The sequence below is a fragment of the Sebastes fasciatus genome, chromosome 12 (assembly GCF_043250625.1).
Source record: "Sebastes fasciatus isolate fSebFas1 chromosome 12, fSebFas1.pri, whole genome shotgun sequence".
NCBI classification, from domain to species: domain Eukaryota; kingdom Metazoa; phylum Chordata; class Actinopteri; order Perciformes; family Sebastidae; genus Sebastes; species Sebastes fasciatus.
In genome coordinates this window covers 13,017,213-13,031,462 of record NC_133806.1, presented here as the reverse complement: position 1 = coordinate 13,031,462, position 14,250 = coordinate 13,017,213, and the positions used below count along the sequence as shown (strand labels likewise).

Here is a 14,250-nt window from a genome sequence, read left to right as displayed (position 1 = left end):
GTTTTTGGCAAGAAACTTAAATGAATGCAGCTGTTTTAAGGAGATGTTTTCACATCAATATAAAATGGATATTAGAGAGGGAATTATGACCTGTTTAACATCCTAACACTAGCTCTAAGCAGCTTATAGTACATCATTAAAATTACTGAGAAAGATTTTTTTCAATCAAAGCAAATGAAAATACCATAATTTATTTCCTTATCATTTGAATTGTGTTTTTATGCAAATAATCACTATAGATGACAATAACAAAGTACAGTACAGTATTGTGTACAGTAAAAAAAAAGCTACAGTGTAATTCAAACTGTAATTTACCATGCATATTATGTATTTTGTGTAAATATATCGAGCATTGAATGACATCAGATTTAAAATGTTATTCCTTCATTTAGCGCAAAGATTTCAAAAGTGGCAGATAACATTTCTGAGTGGCAGACAAAAAAAATACTTGCCTGCCACAGTGGCAGACAGTGAAAAAAGTTAATTTCAGACCCGGCTTACAATGCATCACACTACATATTTACACCATATTTCACGACCCTCTCCCAGCAGCAGAACATTTGATTATTCATTTAACATATTGAGAGGTTTGTCTTGACAACCGCAAATAAAATTGTCAGATCTATTCAAGGTAGCAAGTAACAGTTTTCATCTGATATGTGAGTGTCAGTATCCTCTTCTTCACGACCTTGACTGTAATTTTCTTCTGTCCCGAGTCTGCTCCCGCTTGTCATTGCCCTACGTAGCTGATTCCAGAACAGCTCTTGGGCCTGGTTTGGGTTAGTGCAGTCTGGGCCAGGCCACTGCAGATAAGTCTTTTTCAACATGATTTTCCTCATGCGGTGATAGGACGACATGTGCCTGTCAGAGATTGGCTCCAGAAACACGAGCAGGAGAACGTCCCGGTGCTCATCGAAGAGTCGGTAGCTGGCCAGTTGGATTTCCAGAGAACACCACTCGCTTCTTAGGAAATTCCTGCTCACCACACAAATAGTTTTACGGCTGCTATATACAGCAGAGACGATATTGTCCACAATAAAGCGGCCCAGCTCAAAGTCCCTGTGATGTAGACAAAGTTTAAAAGAGGATCCATTTCCCTCCAGGTTGGGCATTAACTGATCCATGACCCATTGTTCATCGGAGGAATTATAGGAAATAAATGCATCATATTTACAATTTTCCTCCTTTTCTCTGAGTCTGCGCCACTGCTCGCCAAACCAGGAACGGAACACATAGTAGCTGTACTTCATTTTCCAGTAGAGTTTAACATAAAGTAAAGGAGTCACTGTGAACAGAAAGATCACAACTGCTGTGCTAAAGAATAGGTACTCTCCTAGATCTATGTAACAAACTTTGGTGTCAAAGTTGTAGAAGTTGTGTTTTGCATCGTGTGGGCACTGCAGATTGTAGAGATAGACAACTTGGACTTGTGGGTTATGGACCGTCCAGTTTTGCAGCAAGTTGTTCTTGCAGGTGCAGCTTAAAGGAGTGTTACGTATGTCAAGGTAGTGGAGTTTAGGTAAGCTTTCAAGTGCATCAACCATAATACTCTGCATCACATTTCGGTTGAGCTGCAGTCTGCGTAACTGTGTAAGATCCCCAAAAACCTCCTTTGAGAAGTTCTGAATGCCCATATTTTCTACAATCAATCTAGTCAATTTTTTTAGATTTTTAAAGATTCCTGGTTGTAGTTGTGTCACCCCAACACAGCAGTTATCCAATGTGAGGAACTTTAAGCTTGTCAGATCATCAAAGGCATCAGGAGCAAGATAAAATATGTTATTGTTGGTGAGATACAGAGATTCCAGTGAGTGGAGGCCACGGAGAAAAGTGCGGGGTAAAAGAGTGAGGCCATGCGGCCGCTGGCTATCCAGTTTCAGATCCTTGAGATTGCTGAGATTCATAAATGGTGAACTGATCTTTTCATGGAGGAAGTGAATCTGATTACTTTGTAAATCCAGCACTGTTAGTGTGTCTTGAAATACACGATAGAGGGAAGTGTCAATCTGTTTGAGGTTGTTTCCATCTAGATAGAATTTGGACAGACTTTTTAGTCCATCAAGGCCAGATGGCTGAAAATAAGTGATCTTATTACCTCCTAGGTCCAGTGTAGTAAGATTCCTGAGACTGAGGAAGGTCCCATTAAAAATGACAGAAATACGATTGTTGCGCAGGTTTAGGATTTGCAGGTTAAAATTATCTTCAAAGGTGTAATGGAACAAATCGGTTAAGAGATTGTTGTCCAAACGGAGTGTCTCAAGCCTTTCTAGCCCGTTGAAAGCTTCACGCTCGAGAAAAGCAATCGTGTTAATGTTAAGCTTTAGCGTCTTGATATTTTGTGTATGATGGAAAGCATAAGAGCTGACTGAGAGGATGCGGTTGTAACGATAGCTCAGCTCTTTCAGATTTGTGAGATAAGTCATATTTTGTGTTTTACAGGATTGGAGGGAGGTGAGATGATTATGCTCTGCATTGAAGCTTTTTATTAGCGTCTGTCTATCAAGAAAGTTAAGACAATTTGTGCTTTTCAGGTTGTTGTGGGATAGATCCAAATCCCCTGTGATATTAGGACAATCGAACAGTGTGGAGCTTGTTAGATTCTTGATCCCATTACTACCCAGGCGTAATTTTGGAATCCATTTCACCTTTCTCTTTAACAATCTGCATAGCATGGTCAGGTTGTCATCTTTTAGACCCATGCCAGTGAAATCTACGTGATTTGCATTGATGTTGCTGATGTTTAAAAACTCCACTACCTTGACACCTGTTGAACGCAAACGCAGATAGTTTATGTGCCTCAAATCCACTCCTTGAAAAGCCATCGAAGAGAGCATAGGATTGTATGACAAATCTAGCAGTTTGATGAACCCGAGGAACGAAGGCTTACATCCTAATGTACGCAGTTTATTTCTACTTAAATATAACGTAGTGAGGGATTTGGGTAGTGACACATTGTGTGTGAGAGAGGTCAACTTGTTAAAGCAAAGATCTAGTATTCTCAGATTTGTTAGATTTGACACAGACTCAGCAATCCCTGAAAAGTTTGTCAGAAAGTTATGACTCAAGATTAAAGTGTCCAGATTGAGAAGAGTGGAGAAAATGCCCTCTGGAAGCTCCCTTAATGTATTGTTTTGCAGTGAGAGAAAGGTGAGGTTGTGCAGGTCTTCAAACACAGAAGGGTTGAGCTCTGATATGTTGTTGACGGACATATTTAGAGACTGGAGTCGAGTCAAGGTTTGGAAAGCAAATTGATCGATTTTCCTCAAGTGATTCTGATCTATTCTGAGGTCTTGAAGGCTTGATAAATTAACAAAGCTCTTGCTGGGAATGTGCCACAGAGGACTAAAGGAGATGGTGAGATTGATGGCAGATGATGGCAGGTCATTTATAATAGCATGCATGTTATTCTCCTTTCGAAGGATGCATTTGAAAATTTGTCCAGTTGAGTATGGGTCTTCAATGCAGTTTCTGAAGCTGTAACCACTGATGAGTTGAACCACACCAAGAACAACTGTAACCGACAACAACTGATAAGTTAGACTTGCCATTTTGTCTTGTTGCAGTTGCAATTACTTTCATCAGTTTCTTTGTTGGTTTGGTTTGTTTGATGTCGCAAATGTCAAAAAGGCATCTTGTTCAACTGAACATGGTACAGGAATCTGAGGACAGAGAGCAGAATTTATGTCACTTATTGTACAGGCGAATTAAAAGTTGCATTTTCAAATCTTTCTAAATAGACCAATCCTATTACAGAGCTGCTACCACAATCCTTAGGTATATATAACCATTCATAATGTACATGTTGTGATTTTCGCATAGAATATATTGATAAGACAAGTTTAACAGCAATAGAGACAGAGCACAACGCGTCATACTCCACAATATGCAACCATGGGCTGAAACGCTAACAAAATGCTTGTAGCTAGCTAAAAACATTAGATTTCAGTTTATCAATGGATTATTTTAGCACCTTATGTCTACCAGGGGTGCAGTTGATAACTGAAATGATGATGGGGCAAGTAAGCTGTTAGCAAGCTAATGTTATCTATGTGTTCGTAAGCTGCTGTAGTTAGCGAAGACACTTGCAAACCTAATACAGCATAGATTTCTGATGGATCCACATTCCACTATAACGCAAGTTGCATACTGTCAAAATGCTTTGGCTTAATTTACAGAAATATAGTTAGCCTAAAACTGACATTTGGACAAACTGCTTGCTGCACATGTAGGCATACTGAGTGTCAGGATCCCACAGTTTTCCTGCTCATGCCTCAAGTCTTATTGCCTATATCCACTTCTGTCTTCATAAAAACTCAGTTTTCCAGTTTGCCAGCTAATAAAAACTTTTCTGGGTTCTTTACCCTGTTGGTAGTGCGTCCCACCCCACAGTAGCTTTTATGCCTTTTTCTGTTGTTTGCTAGAAGACGGAAGAGACAAGGAGGCACCTTTACGCAATACAAAGTCAATGGAGAGTGATGAATTGTTTTCCCCTTCGGTGTGGGTGGGACTTAATTGCGCTCTGTATGTTTGTTAGAACTATGAGATGATAACAAATATCCCTATTGGATGCAAAACAATGCTTGATTGTGATTGGTCCATATGTAGATATAGATTGTCATCACAGTTTCAATGAAGTTCACCTTCCTGCAAGACAGCAAACCTGTATGTCTCCGGTAATTTGAGTAATAGCGTGTTGTTGTCTGCAGTAATATATGTACATACATATTGTACAAAACAAGACATGATGTCAGAGTAAAATGATTATCAAATGAGAAAAAAGGACGTCGCCGGAGTTCCTTCACCCCATATGGACTTGGATGCATGCAAGCTGCGCAAAACATGGAGCAAACTAAACTTCACACGTATGTATTGTTCTCTGATCCGTTCAAGAGGAAAGGTGATGATAAATGTAGCTACTGTACCTACTCCTTTTGGTCGGAGATGAAGGGCGATACATTTATTTAAGTGAAAATGAGTCAGACAAAAATGCAGACGAGGATTTGTTTATTGATGCTCGACGCCAAAGATTTGAAAAAGGTCATCAAATGACCACACTACCCTTTACCTACTCTCAACAATATCACATCCAAGTTGGCAGGAGCCTGCTAAATCAGTATCATGGATTAGGCTACTGGGCTATAAAGCTCACAGAGCAGTCATTCAAGTTGACCACATTCAACATTGTGTTTGGACATTACCGATTCCTGCGCTTACCTTTTGGACTAAAATCTGCCCAAGACTTTCAACGGAAAATCAACGACACTTATGAAGGTTTACAGGGAATCACGCCAATAGTCAACAATGTCCTCATATAGCACAGAAACAAGAAATAGCATGACAAAAACATTTGTGCCATGACGAGCGCGATCTGTGTCACAGAGGTAAGCTACTTTGGGCATCATATCACTAAAGACGGAATCATGCCCAATCCAGCAGAGATTTCAGCTGTGACAAACATGGAGCCACCAAAGACAAAGATGAGCTGGAAACCATCATTTGCATAGTTAACTACTGCTCTCAGACATCAACGCACCCATGCGTCATCTGTTAAGAGTCCAGTGAATTCATACGGGATGCATGAAAGAGCTAATCACACAAGAGCCAGGTGCAGTCCTAACATATTTTGACCATAGCAAAGGGGTTAGGCTACAAGTCAACGCATCTAAGCACTGACAAGGTGCAGTCCTACTGCAAGACGGAAAGCCCATTGGCTATGCATCTAAATCACTAACTGACAGTGAAGTCAACTATGCTCAGATTGAAAAGGAGCTGTATGCCATTTCATTTGGATACACACGTTTCAACAAGTACGTCTATGTCCTCATGTCATTGTATAAAGTGACCACAAGCCACTTAAGTCCATGCTAAAACCGCTTGCAGCAGTGCCTCCAAGGCTAGAGAGGATGATACTTCAACTAGAGAGGTATGATTTTACTATCATCCACAGACCAGGCAAGGGCATTCCTGTTCTTCTTTCCAGGAAGGCACAGTCTGACCAGGACAACAGCCTCAGAGAAGGCATGGACATGCAGACACATACAGTACAGTATATAGCAGCTCATCTTGTCAGTGACACTAATGCCTACATACACTAGAAGACTTTGAAAAGACTTAAGTGTGACACCCTCTCACATCTAAAGACAATGTGTCATAAGTCACAGAGTTTGTAGTCACCGACTATAAGATTTTGCAAAGACTGGGGATCTTGCAGGGTCACTATTTGCCTCCTTTTGCGTCACCCCAGAATTTCCTTCATGTTTACTGTTTACCCAATTTGCTGCTTTCTGTTTGGTGCTAGAGATAGCGCACCTATTGGTTGTTGACAATGTTCACATCATAAATTTCCCAATCTGAGTTTTATGACCACCTTACATCAAACGAGGAAGTAAGTGAGAAAGTCATCATCCCTACCTCACTGCATGCAGAGATGTTGTCCCCAATACATGCAGGTCACATGGGCATAGAAAAGTGCAAACGGAGAACCTGTGACATCCTATTTTGGCCCGGGATGAACAAACAGATTGAGGAGATGGTTGGAAAGTGCCCCACCTGTCTCGAACATAGGCCTTCCAACACTAAGCAGCCCATGATAAGCCACAAGATCCCAGACAGGCCATGGCAAGCAGTCACTGCTGATCTGTTCACATGGAACAATGTGAACTGTGTAGTCACAGTCGACTTATAAAGCTGGTTATTCTAGCTTGGCAAGCTACACAGCAGAACAATCTCTGCTGTGATCCAGAAACTGAAAGAAGCCGTTGCCAGACACAGCATACCAGAGACTGTTGTTACGCCCCTCAGTGCAAATGTAGAGATTTCGAAAACTTTGCAAACACATGGGAGTTTACCTATATAATCACCAGTCTGCGCTATCCCCAAAGCAATGGCCTCGCTGAGAAATATGTGCAGATTGCCAAATCACTTATGGAAAAGGCCAGAGCTGATCAGAGAGACCCCTTTCTGAGACTCCTTGAGTATCGTAACACTCCAGTTGACCGCTTCAAATCACCTGCCCAGCTGCTTATGAACCTCTTATGATCAATCCTACCCAGCACCCACCAGCAGCTTCAGTTCAAGGTGGTTAGCCACAGAGATTTTCATGCCAGGAGTTTGACTTGTAAGAACATGTAAAGGGTGCAGGAGGATCGCTGCAATACAAAAAAAAAGAAACCTGTGCAATCCTATTGATTGATATTGAGTTACATTACAAAGTATGCATTTATATGCTATAGTGTGTAATCAAGCTAATTGATAGTCGAGAAACACATTTGCAATGGTTATGTTGAAGTATGCATTATTACTGAGTTTTGGTTTTGGCTGTATGTGATTATAATATTAATTAGTTATGGTTATTAACACCACACTGATAACATACAATACTGTAATCAGTAATATACACAATGGTTATTTTCTTTAAAGAGAGGAAGACGTAATATTAGCATGGAATATATTGGTAAGACTTGTTTAACAGCAATGTTAGAACTATGAGATGATAACAAATATCCTTATTGGATGCTGAACAATGCTTAATTGTGATTGGCCCATATCCAGAAAGAGACCGCCTTCCTGCAAGACAGCCAACCTGTGTGTCTCCGGTATATTAAAGGTGCTAAATTCGAAATTCAGAGCATATCTCATGCCTCCACACGGCTCTCAACATGGCGACGGCTGAGCCGGCGGCTTGCAGCTAACAGTGCAAAACAACAGCAATAGTGCTGACAGAGCTAAGAGTGAACCAGAGGGTGGGTGCTATGCTTCCACACGACGCCTTCGGTTGGGATGGCATTATCAGCCGTAACCGCCGGATGAGCTAGCCAGTGTGGCACGCTTACATGCTCTAAATGGCACACGCGTCCGGTCCCGGCTATGCCAACGAAGCACAGAGAATCTAGGATAACAACACACACAGAGGGAGAGCGACTTCATTCTCTGCTCAGGTAAACATTACTACTCTATATCTTTACATAGCAAATAGTTGTTTGATGCTATATTAATGCTCTGAATATCATATAGACAGTATTTCCATATTTTCATGATAGTTTTGCAGTATATTCAGTAGACCCATACTGTATAATCCTACACTAACTCTAACAGTGTTTTGTGTGTTTTTTTTTACCAGAACCGAAGCTCCAGTTTTACCAGGTTCCCATAATTGTCTCATTTCCTAGTATCCAATAATCCCCACATGAGGTATTGTTGTGTTTGCCAAGAACTTTGAACCTCGTAGAAGTATGACTGTGTTCCTCTTTTATATGTTTTCATATCCCTTTTCACTCTGCGCTTGTGTTCCTCCTTCACCTCCTGACATTTCTTTCACTTAGTTATATTGAAATTGTTAAAAACATGACATGAACAGATGGACATTGTTGGCTAAACAGCAAATAATTTGGCCTGGAGTTTACTGCCGCGGCCAGGAATCGGCTATAGACGACAAAATTATTGCGACATTTTGTGACAATCCTCGCATGAGTAACGGCAGCATTAGCAAATAATCCTTGGACATTTTCTCTCATAAACATCCTCCATTATGTGTCCTACGTTTATACAGTACATACACTTTTAGTCTAAACTGGCTGTTGTCCCAGAAACATCACCTGCAAATAACAATGCTATCCTGTGAAAAGTCATCCTCTTATAATCTTTCATACAATATTTCACACTCTTCTCTGATCAGAAAAATACTTGCCAGTAGTTGCCAAGTATGTTACTATATTTAAAGTTAAAATTAATAACATTATTTAGCCATGACAGCCTCACCTGTTCAAATGAATGCTGTTCTTCTCACCTTGCCTCTTCAGAGAGCTTCTCGTACCGTGGATATCTTGGATACACACTAAATCAGGAAGAGGAACATGGGTGCAACCCATTCTTTTCCTTCCATATGCAATCACTACATGATAATCCCAAGAGGTTTTTATTGAAATACTGTTGCTTGAATTAATAAACATTAGTTAATTAAACATACATAAATTAGTTATTTTATTGACTGTTAGATGGACACATGATATACATTATTGAAGAACATTGTATACAAGAAAAGCAGTATTCAGGTATAGTTTAATTTCAAAATAAATAACGTGTGTAAATTCACCATTATAAATGATTTACTGTAAGGGAAAATGCCTTCTTCATTTCTTCACTGGATTGTTGCATAATGACTTATTTCATCACATTTACTTATTATTCAGTGTTCAGTGTAAAAGTTTAGGCCTGATGAAATATTGAACTTATTCTCTGTGTATTCTCTTTTTTCGAAGTGTGTGTGTGGTGTAGGTATAATATATATTATAGAATAATAAAGTGAAACAAAATGGCAATTCAGTCTTATTATCAGGCAATTATTCTTACATTGTAAACCTTGTTCTACATCATTTGGCAATACCGTACCTAATTATGGTCATGCCAATAGATTTAAAATTTGAATTTGAAATACAGAAATCGTGTCCAAACCAAGGGAAGTAAATTTCCACATATTTTCTTTCTTTGTAATTTGAAAATTAGATTCAACGTCCAATCTTTTTATCCTCTCCTCTTCTGCTCCCGTGCCATCTGACACAGTCCACACAGAGGCAGGCAGGCCATGATTACCCAGTCGTCACACACCGAGCCCTGGGAAGAAACACAGGGACAATAAACTGGTGACAAACATCAATTATCTCATACAAAAAATAAAAGATCGGTTGGGGTGAATAATATCTGTTTTGTCATGATTTTTTCATTACAAAATCATTGTTTTTGTGGCTTAATGTTTGTTCACTTACCTCAATGTGGTATCTGCCTCGCATGCTTGTCCTTAGAGCAATCATGGCACCTGGAAGGAAGGGCAGGCAGCAGCTGTCCCCGTTGTCCTGCGCCACCTTACAGCCCAGGATACAAGGGATGAACGTTGCACAAAGACCTGGAAGTGAGAGACATATTGTCACATTTTGAATTCATTTCACAGTGTTGGTTCATTTCTGCTTGCTTCCACAAACGCATGCAACTCTTACAGATGCCACAGTCTTCACAGCAGTCGCACACATTTGAACTCCAGTCTGATACTCCGGACGACACGGAGTACTGTGTGACAGTGACCTGAGGCTGCGAGTTGATCGCATTTGACTGGAACGCCATTACTGTAAGTAGAAGCAAAGGAAAATTGAAACGTAAAAACAGATCATACTGTACTAAGTCATATTATATTATATTATTAGCCCTATTTGTAGCAATGTTTCCCCAAAACAAATATCCTGCTCCCTGTACAGTCCTGTGCCGTCAAAGCCTTTTCATTTCAACCAGAGCCAATTTAATTTCATTAATAGTGCCAGAGCGGGAGGCATTAAATCAGCAGAATCAGTTCAGTGCAATTAATTGGAATGAAAAACGTAAGACTCTTCCATGTAGCAGGACTCACCTGTTCTCACTTCCTGAGATTCGTGTATGGCTCCTGAAAAGGTGGTCTTACGGTATAGACGATCACGGGCTAAATCCACAAATGGGAGGGCAAAGGCATGGCCACAACTTTTATACCCAGTCTGACATCACTCTTACACCGGAGCCCAGTATCTGTGCTGATATGACATGGCAAACAATGACCATTTTGACAGGTGCAGCCACCTTGTAAAGACAAAACCTAAGTGTTTAGTTTCGGGGCGTACCACCTTTCAAAAGGGTGCACCTAATATCGTACGTGGTCTTTATCAGCTTACAGTGATTGAAGAGCATATAGTGCATATTTGTGTTTAAGCAACTTATAAACCAGGTTTTACATTTAGGATAGGTGTGGTGTGTGTAAACACTGTGGGCCCAACTCTATGAATGAGAAAATAATAGTAAAAAAACAATGAGCTGTGACCATAAAGCACAGACCTGGGTTGAAAAAGGGTTTGTACTCTTGTGCTGCAACACGTCTATAGTCATTGGTACATATTTGAATTTGTATAGTATGTCCAGATGTACACAACGGCCTATAGAAAACACTGGTGAGCAACACTAAAGGCACCCGAACACTGATTTTTTTTTTACCTGTTTATCTAAGGATCCACTTTGTATCCCTTTTAGCTGTAGACCCAGTAATAATTGTAGTCTTTATGGAGTTCATATACAACACGTAAGACAAAAACAACATTATAGAAGTATAAAAGTGATTAAGTAAGGGGTCAATGTACAGCAAGCCAGTCATTGTTTGTGGGGTTTATTTCACAACAATGACTGGCTCTCTGTACATTATCCCGCTTATTAAACAGCTACTTACTTAAGAAATCAATAATTTGATACAAAAATGGTCTTCCAGAGTCCGATATCAGAACTGTGCCCATAGCAACGGTCTGTTATACATAGCAACGGTCTCCTATAAAGAAATAACAAACCGTAGAATGCCGTAATTGACCAATCAAAATTGAGTATTCAACAAAGCTATGTAATAAATAATAGAACAAACATTGACTCAAAAAAAATACAAAGATACCAATTACAACAAAACATCATTAGGTTAGGCTAAGTTTTTCAAGGTTCAAGTTTTTTAAACAATAAGTAATATAGTTGCAAATATACACAAAACTAAAGACATCAATATCCAACACAAATAACAATAAAATAAACATACAATTGACACAATTAAATAAAATTTAACAAACTACAATTAGTATCAAACACAAACAGGATGTAATGCAAAAAACATTTAGCATATAGTATGATGAAAACAAAAGTGTAGGAGCCAATTTCTCATTTGTTTGCCAGTTTGCTTTGCCTCCCTCTACAGGCTTGGAGTGTGCTACTGGGGGATAAAAGCCTGGCCAAGAGAAGGCCAGGTGCCGCTGATTGGAGACACAGCTTTAAACGTCTGGGTTTTGTAGCTGCTGCCTTCTTTTTTGATTTCATGTTTTCTGATACATTTAAAGAATCTGGAATAAACACATTTTTAGTTCAACTTTAACTTCATTTCTGGACATTTCCTCATTTCCTGTTTTTTGCTACTCAAAGCCAGTCAGTGTTAAACTACAGTACTCTCAATCAGCCACCACCATGGAAGAGGTCAAATGGTCACTACAGATGTATTCCACTATTATATATATATATACACAGAGGTGTAAACAGTTTGTAAAATAGTAGGTACAGTATATAGAGCATATAGAGCTGTATACATTTTGACTGAATTTTGACTGTGCCTAGTGTTATACCTGCTGGTCACTAGTACAGTACTAGTAAATATCCCGGTACCTTTTAAACATTCATAAAACTGCTAAACAGTGGAGACACCAGGTCCTCACAGCTCTAAAACATACTTTATATTGTTTTATGGCCTTGATACTCCATGATTTATTTCTTTTATTACACATACAGCTGTGGAGTCTTTGAGAGGAAGTAAAGCCAATGTCAACAAAACATAAGGGTTATGTTAAGCAATATTTAACCACTTCTTAAGTGGCTTATTTTTTGTAATATAATATGTAATATACAGTATAAACTCATAATGTACAGTGTATAAGTGGGCTTGATGACGTGTAGGGAGACTGTGGTGATATAAATACATGCATAATCATTACTTGATCATGCATTACATTACAGCTCACATTTAGGAACTTTTTTAGGAACTATAAGATTTTTTTTTTTTTACCATTAAAATACCAGACACATTCAGTTTACCCTACCTTAGTAGGTTGTAGAGGTGTGACCTTAAATCCATGTGCGCACCAGATTACATGCAGTATATACGTAATTTAACAATATGCTTCTGTGGTGTGTGTTGCACTGTTCATCACACAAACAAGTCGATTAAAGGAAGCCAAGCATCAGTGATGTTGCACAATAATATAATTTACCAGAAGACCCTCAGTCGAGACAGAAGAAACCGCGAGAGTATTCAGTTCCTCATACATTTTAGCTGTTTAGATTTTCATAAAGTAACACTGAAATGGGATTTTGTTCATTCTGTCCTTTCTGTCTGTCTGGTCTGGTTTGTGGAAGTAGAGCAAAAACAAAAAGGGCTCTGTGACTCATCGCTGCATTTTAACTCTCAACCAGCATTTGAGTGCTGCTGAGCTGAGTCTGCATGTGTTTGTCTGTGGTCAACAACCATGAGTTTAAGTGGAATTCTTTGACTCTACGCTGCTGAAGTGTTTTCTCATATCACAATATTATTCGAAGTTGTTCAAGTTGCTTTACAGAGCATGAAAGAGATTTAAATGTATTTCCTTCTTTTGACAAATATGATTATTGAATTTTTCACATAACTTAAAAAAACACCCAAAGACACTTTGAATATAATGTAAGTAAGGCACATTCTGCTACCGTACTTGATGACAAGGTACTAAGATCACATATTGGTGGAAAAGAGAATCTGACTCTTATTAATAACAAAACCGCTCAGAATTCAAAAATGAAAAAAAACAAACTTTGTTTGCTTGGTCTGTTCATGGTTTTCAATGACAGAGCAATTTTATGTTTAGCTTCAAGTAAACAGAATATAACCATCTTCTTATTCGTGTTATTAAGCTTACAGTTTACTGGGAAACATCCAAAAATACACAATTTAGAGCATAGTGGATGCTGCTCTTTTGTGGCAATGCATAAAGTCATTATCTCCTTTCAATACTATGGTTGGGCATTCCCAAAGGCAATGCAACAAGCTACCCTCATGTACACCACATTTGATACATAAATCAGGTGTATTAGAGTTAATGCGATGGGGTAAAACTGGAGTAATGTATTTCATTTTACGGCGTGTAGTGCATTTTTGCAGATGCCATTTTGGTATCGGTTTGTCCAAAGCATCTCTGATAAGCATGTTCATGTCCCCCCCCCCTATTAGGCTAACCGCATAGATGAACAAATTAGTTAATTTCCTGTTGTGTTCTATTTAAATGTAATCAAACAGTATATGGTATCCAGGATGTTCTTAAACAGCCCATTTGTTTGCATCCTGTCTTCTTAACAAGATCTGCGGGTTAAAGTAAGTAAGAACTAAGTTGTTTCATTCCACATTTATAAATAGAGCTCTACTTTTCACTTGGCCTAAGCTTTGCAAAGATGCTGGAGTTAAAAAAAAAAAATCTCTAAAATCAAACCAGAAAGTAGCTTGAAATATTTTGTACAGCATTTTTTTTTTTTCTTCAACAACTTCATATTTTGACAAATTGTAAAATTCATGACATTCAAAGAATGCTTCTGAAAGTTTTCACCAAGTTATTACAATACGGTCTGAGTGTAATGCTTAATATCACAAAGCAGATTATAAAGAAGAAGATAGTGGAGACTTTGAAATTCCCAGTC

At 38.9% G+C, this 14,250-nt stretch overlaps 2 protein-coding genes across 2 annotated transcripts; both read right to left on the bottom strand.

The window, feature by feature from the left end:
* Positions 1-175: 175 nt before the first annotated feature.
* On the bottom strand, positions 176-9,472 carry tlr21 (toll-like receptor 21). Its single transcript, XM_074653167.1, has 2 exons — positions 8,758-9,472; positions 176-3,659 (listed from the first exon to the last, which is right to left on the bottom strand). The coding sequence occupies exon 2, from the start codon at positions 3,546-3,548 to the stop codon at positions 627-629; it is 2,922 nt and encodes a 973-aa protein (XP_074509268.1). The 5' UTR covers positions 3,549-3,659; positions 8,758-9,472; the 3' UTR covers positions 176-626.
* Positions 9,471-10,535, bottom strand: cnfn (cornifelin). The gene is made up of 4 exons (XM_074653169.1): positions 10,394-10,535; positions 9,990-10,115; positions 9,762-9,898; positions 9,471-9,609 (listed from the first exon to the last, which is right to left on the bottom strand). The coding sequence occupies exons 2-4, from the start codon at positions 10,111-10,113 to the stop codon at positions 9,520-9,522; spliced, it is 351 nt and encodes a 116-aa protein (XP_074509270.1). The 5' UTR covers positions 10,114-10,115; positions 10,394-10,535; the 3' UTR covers positions 9,471-9,519.
* Between the last annotated feature and the right edge of the window lie 3,715 nt (positions 10,536-14,250).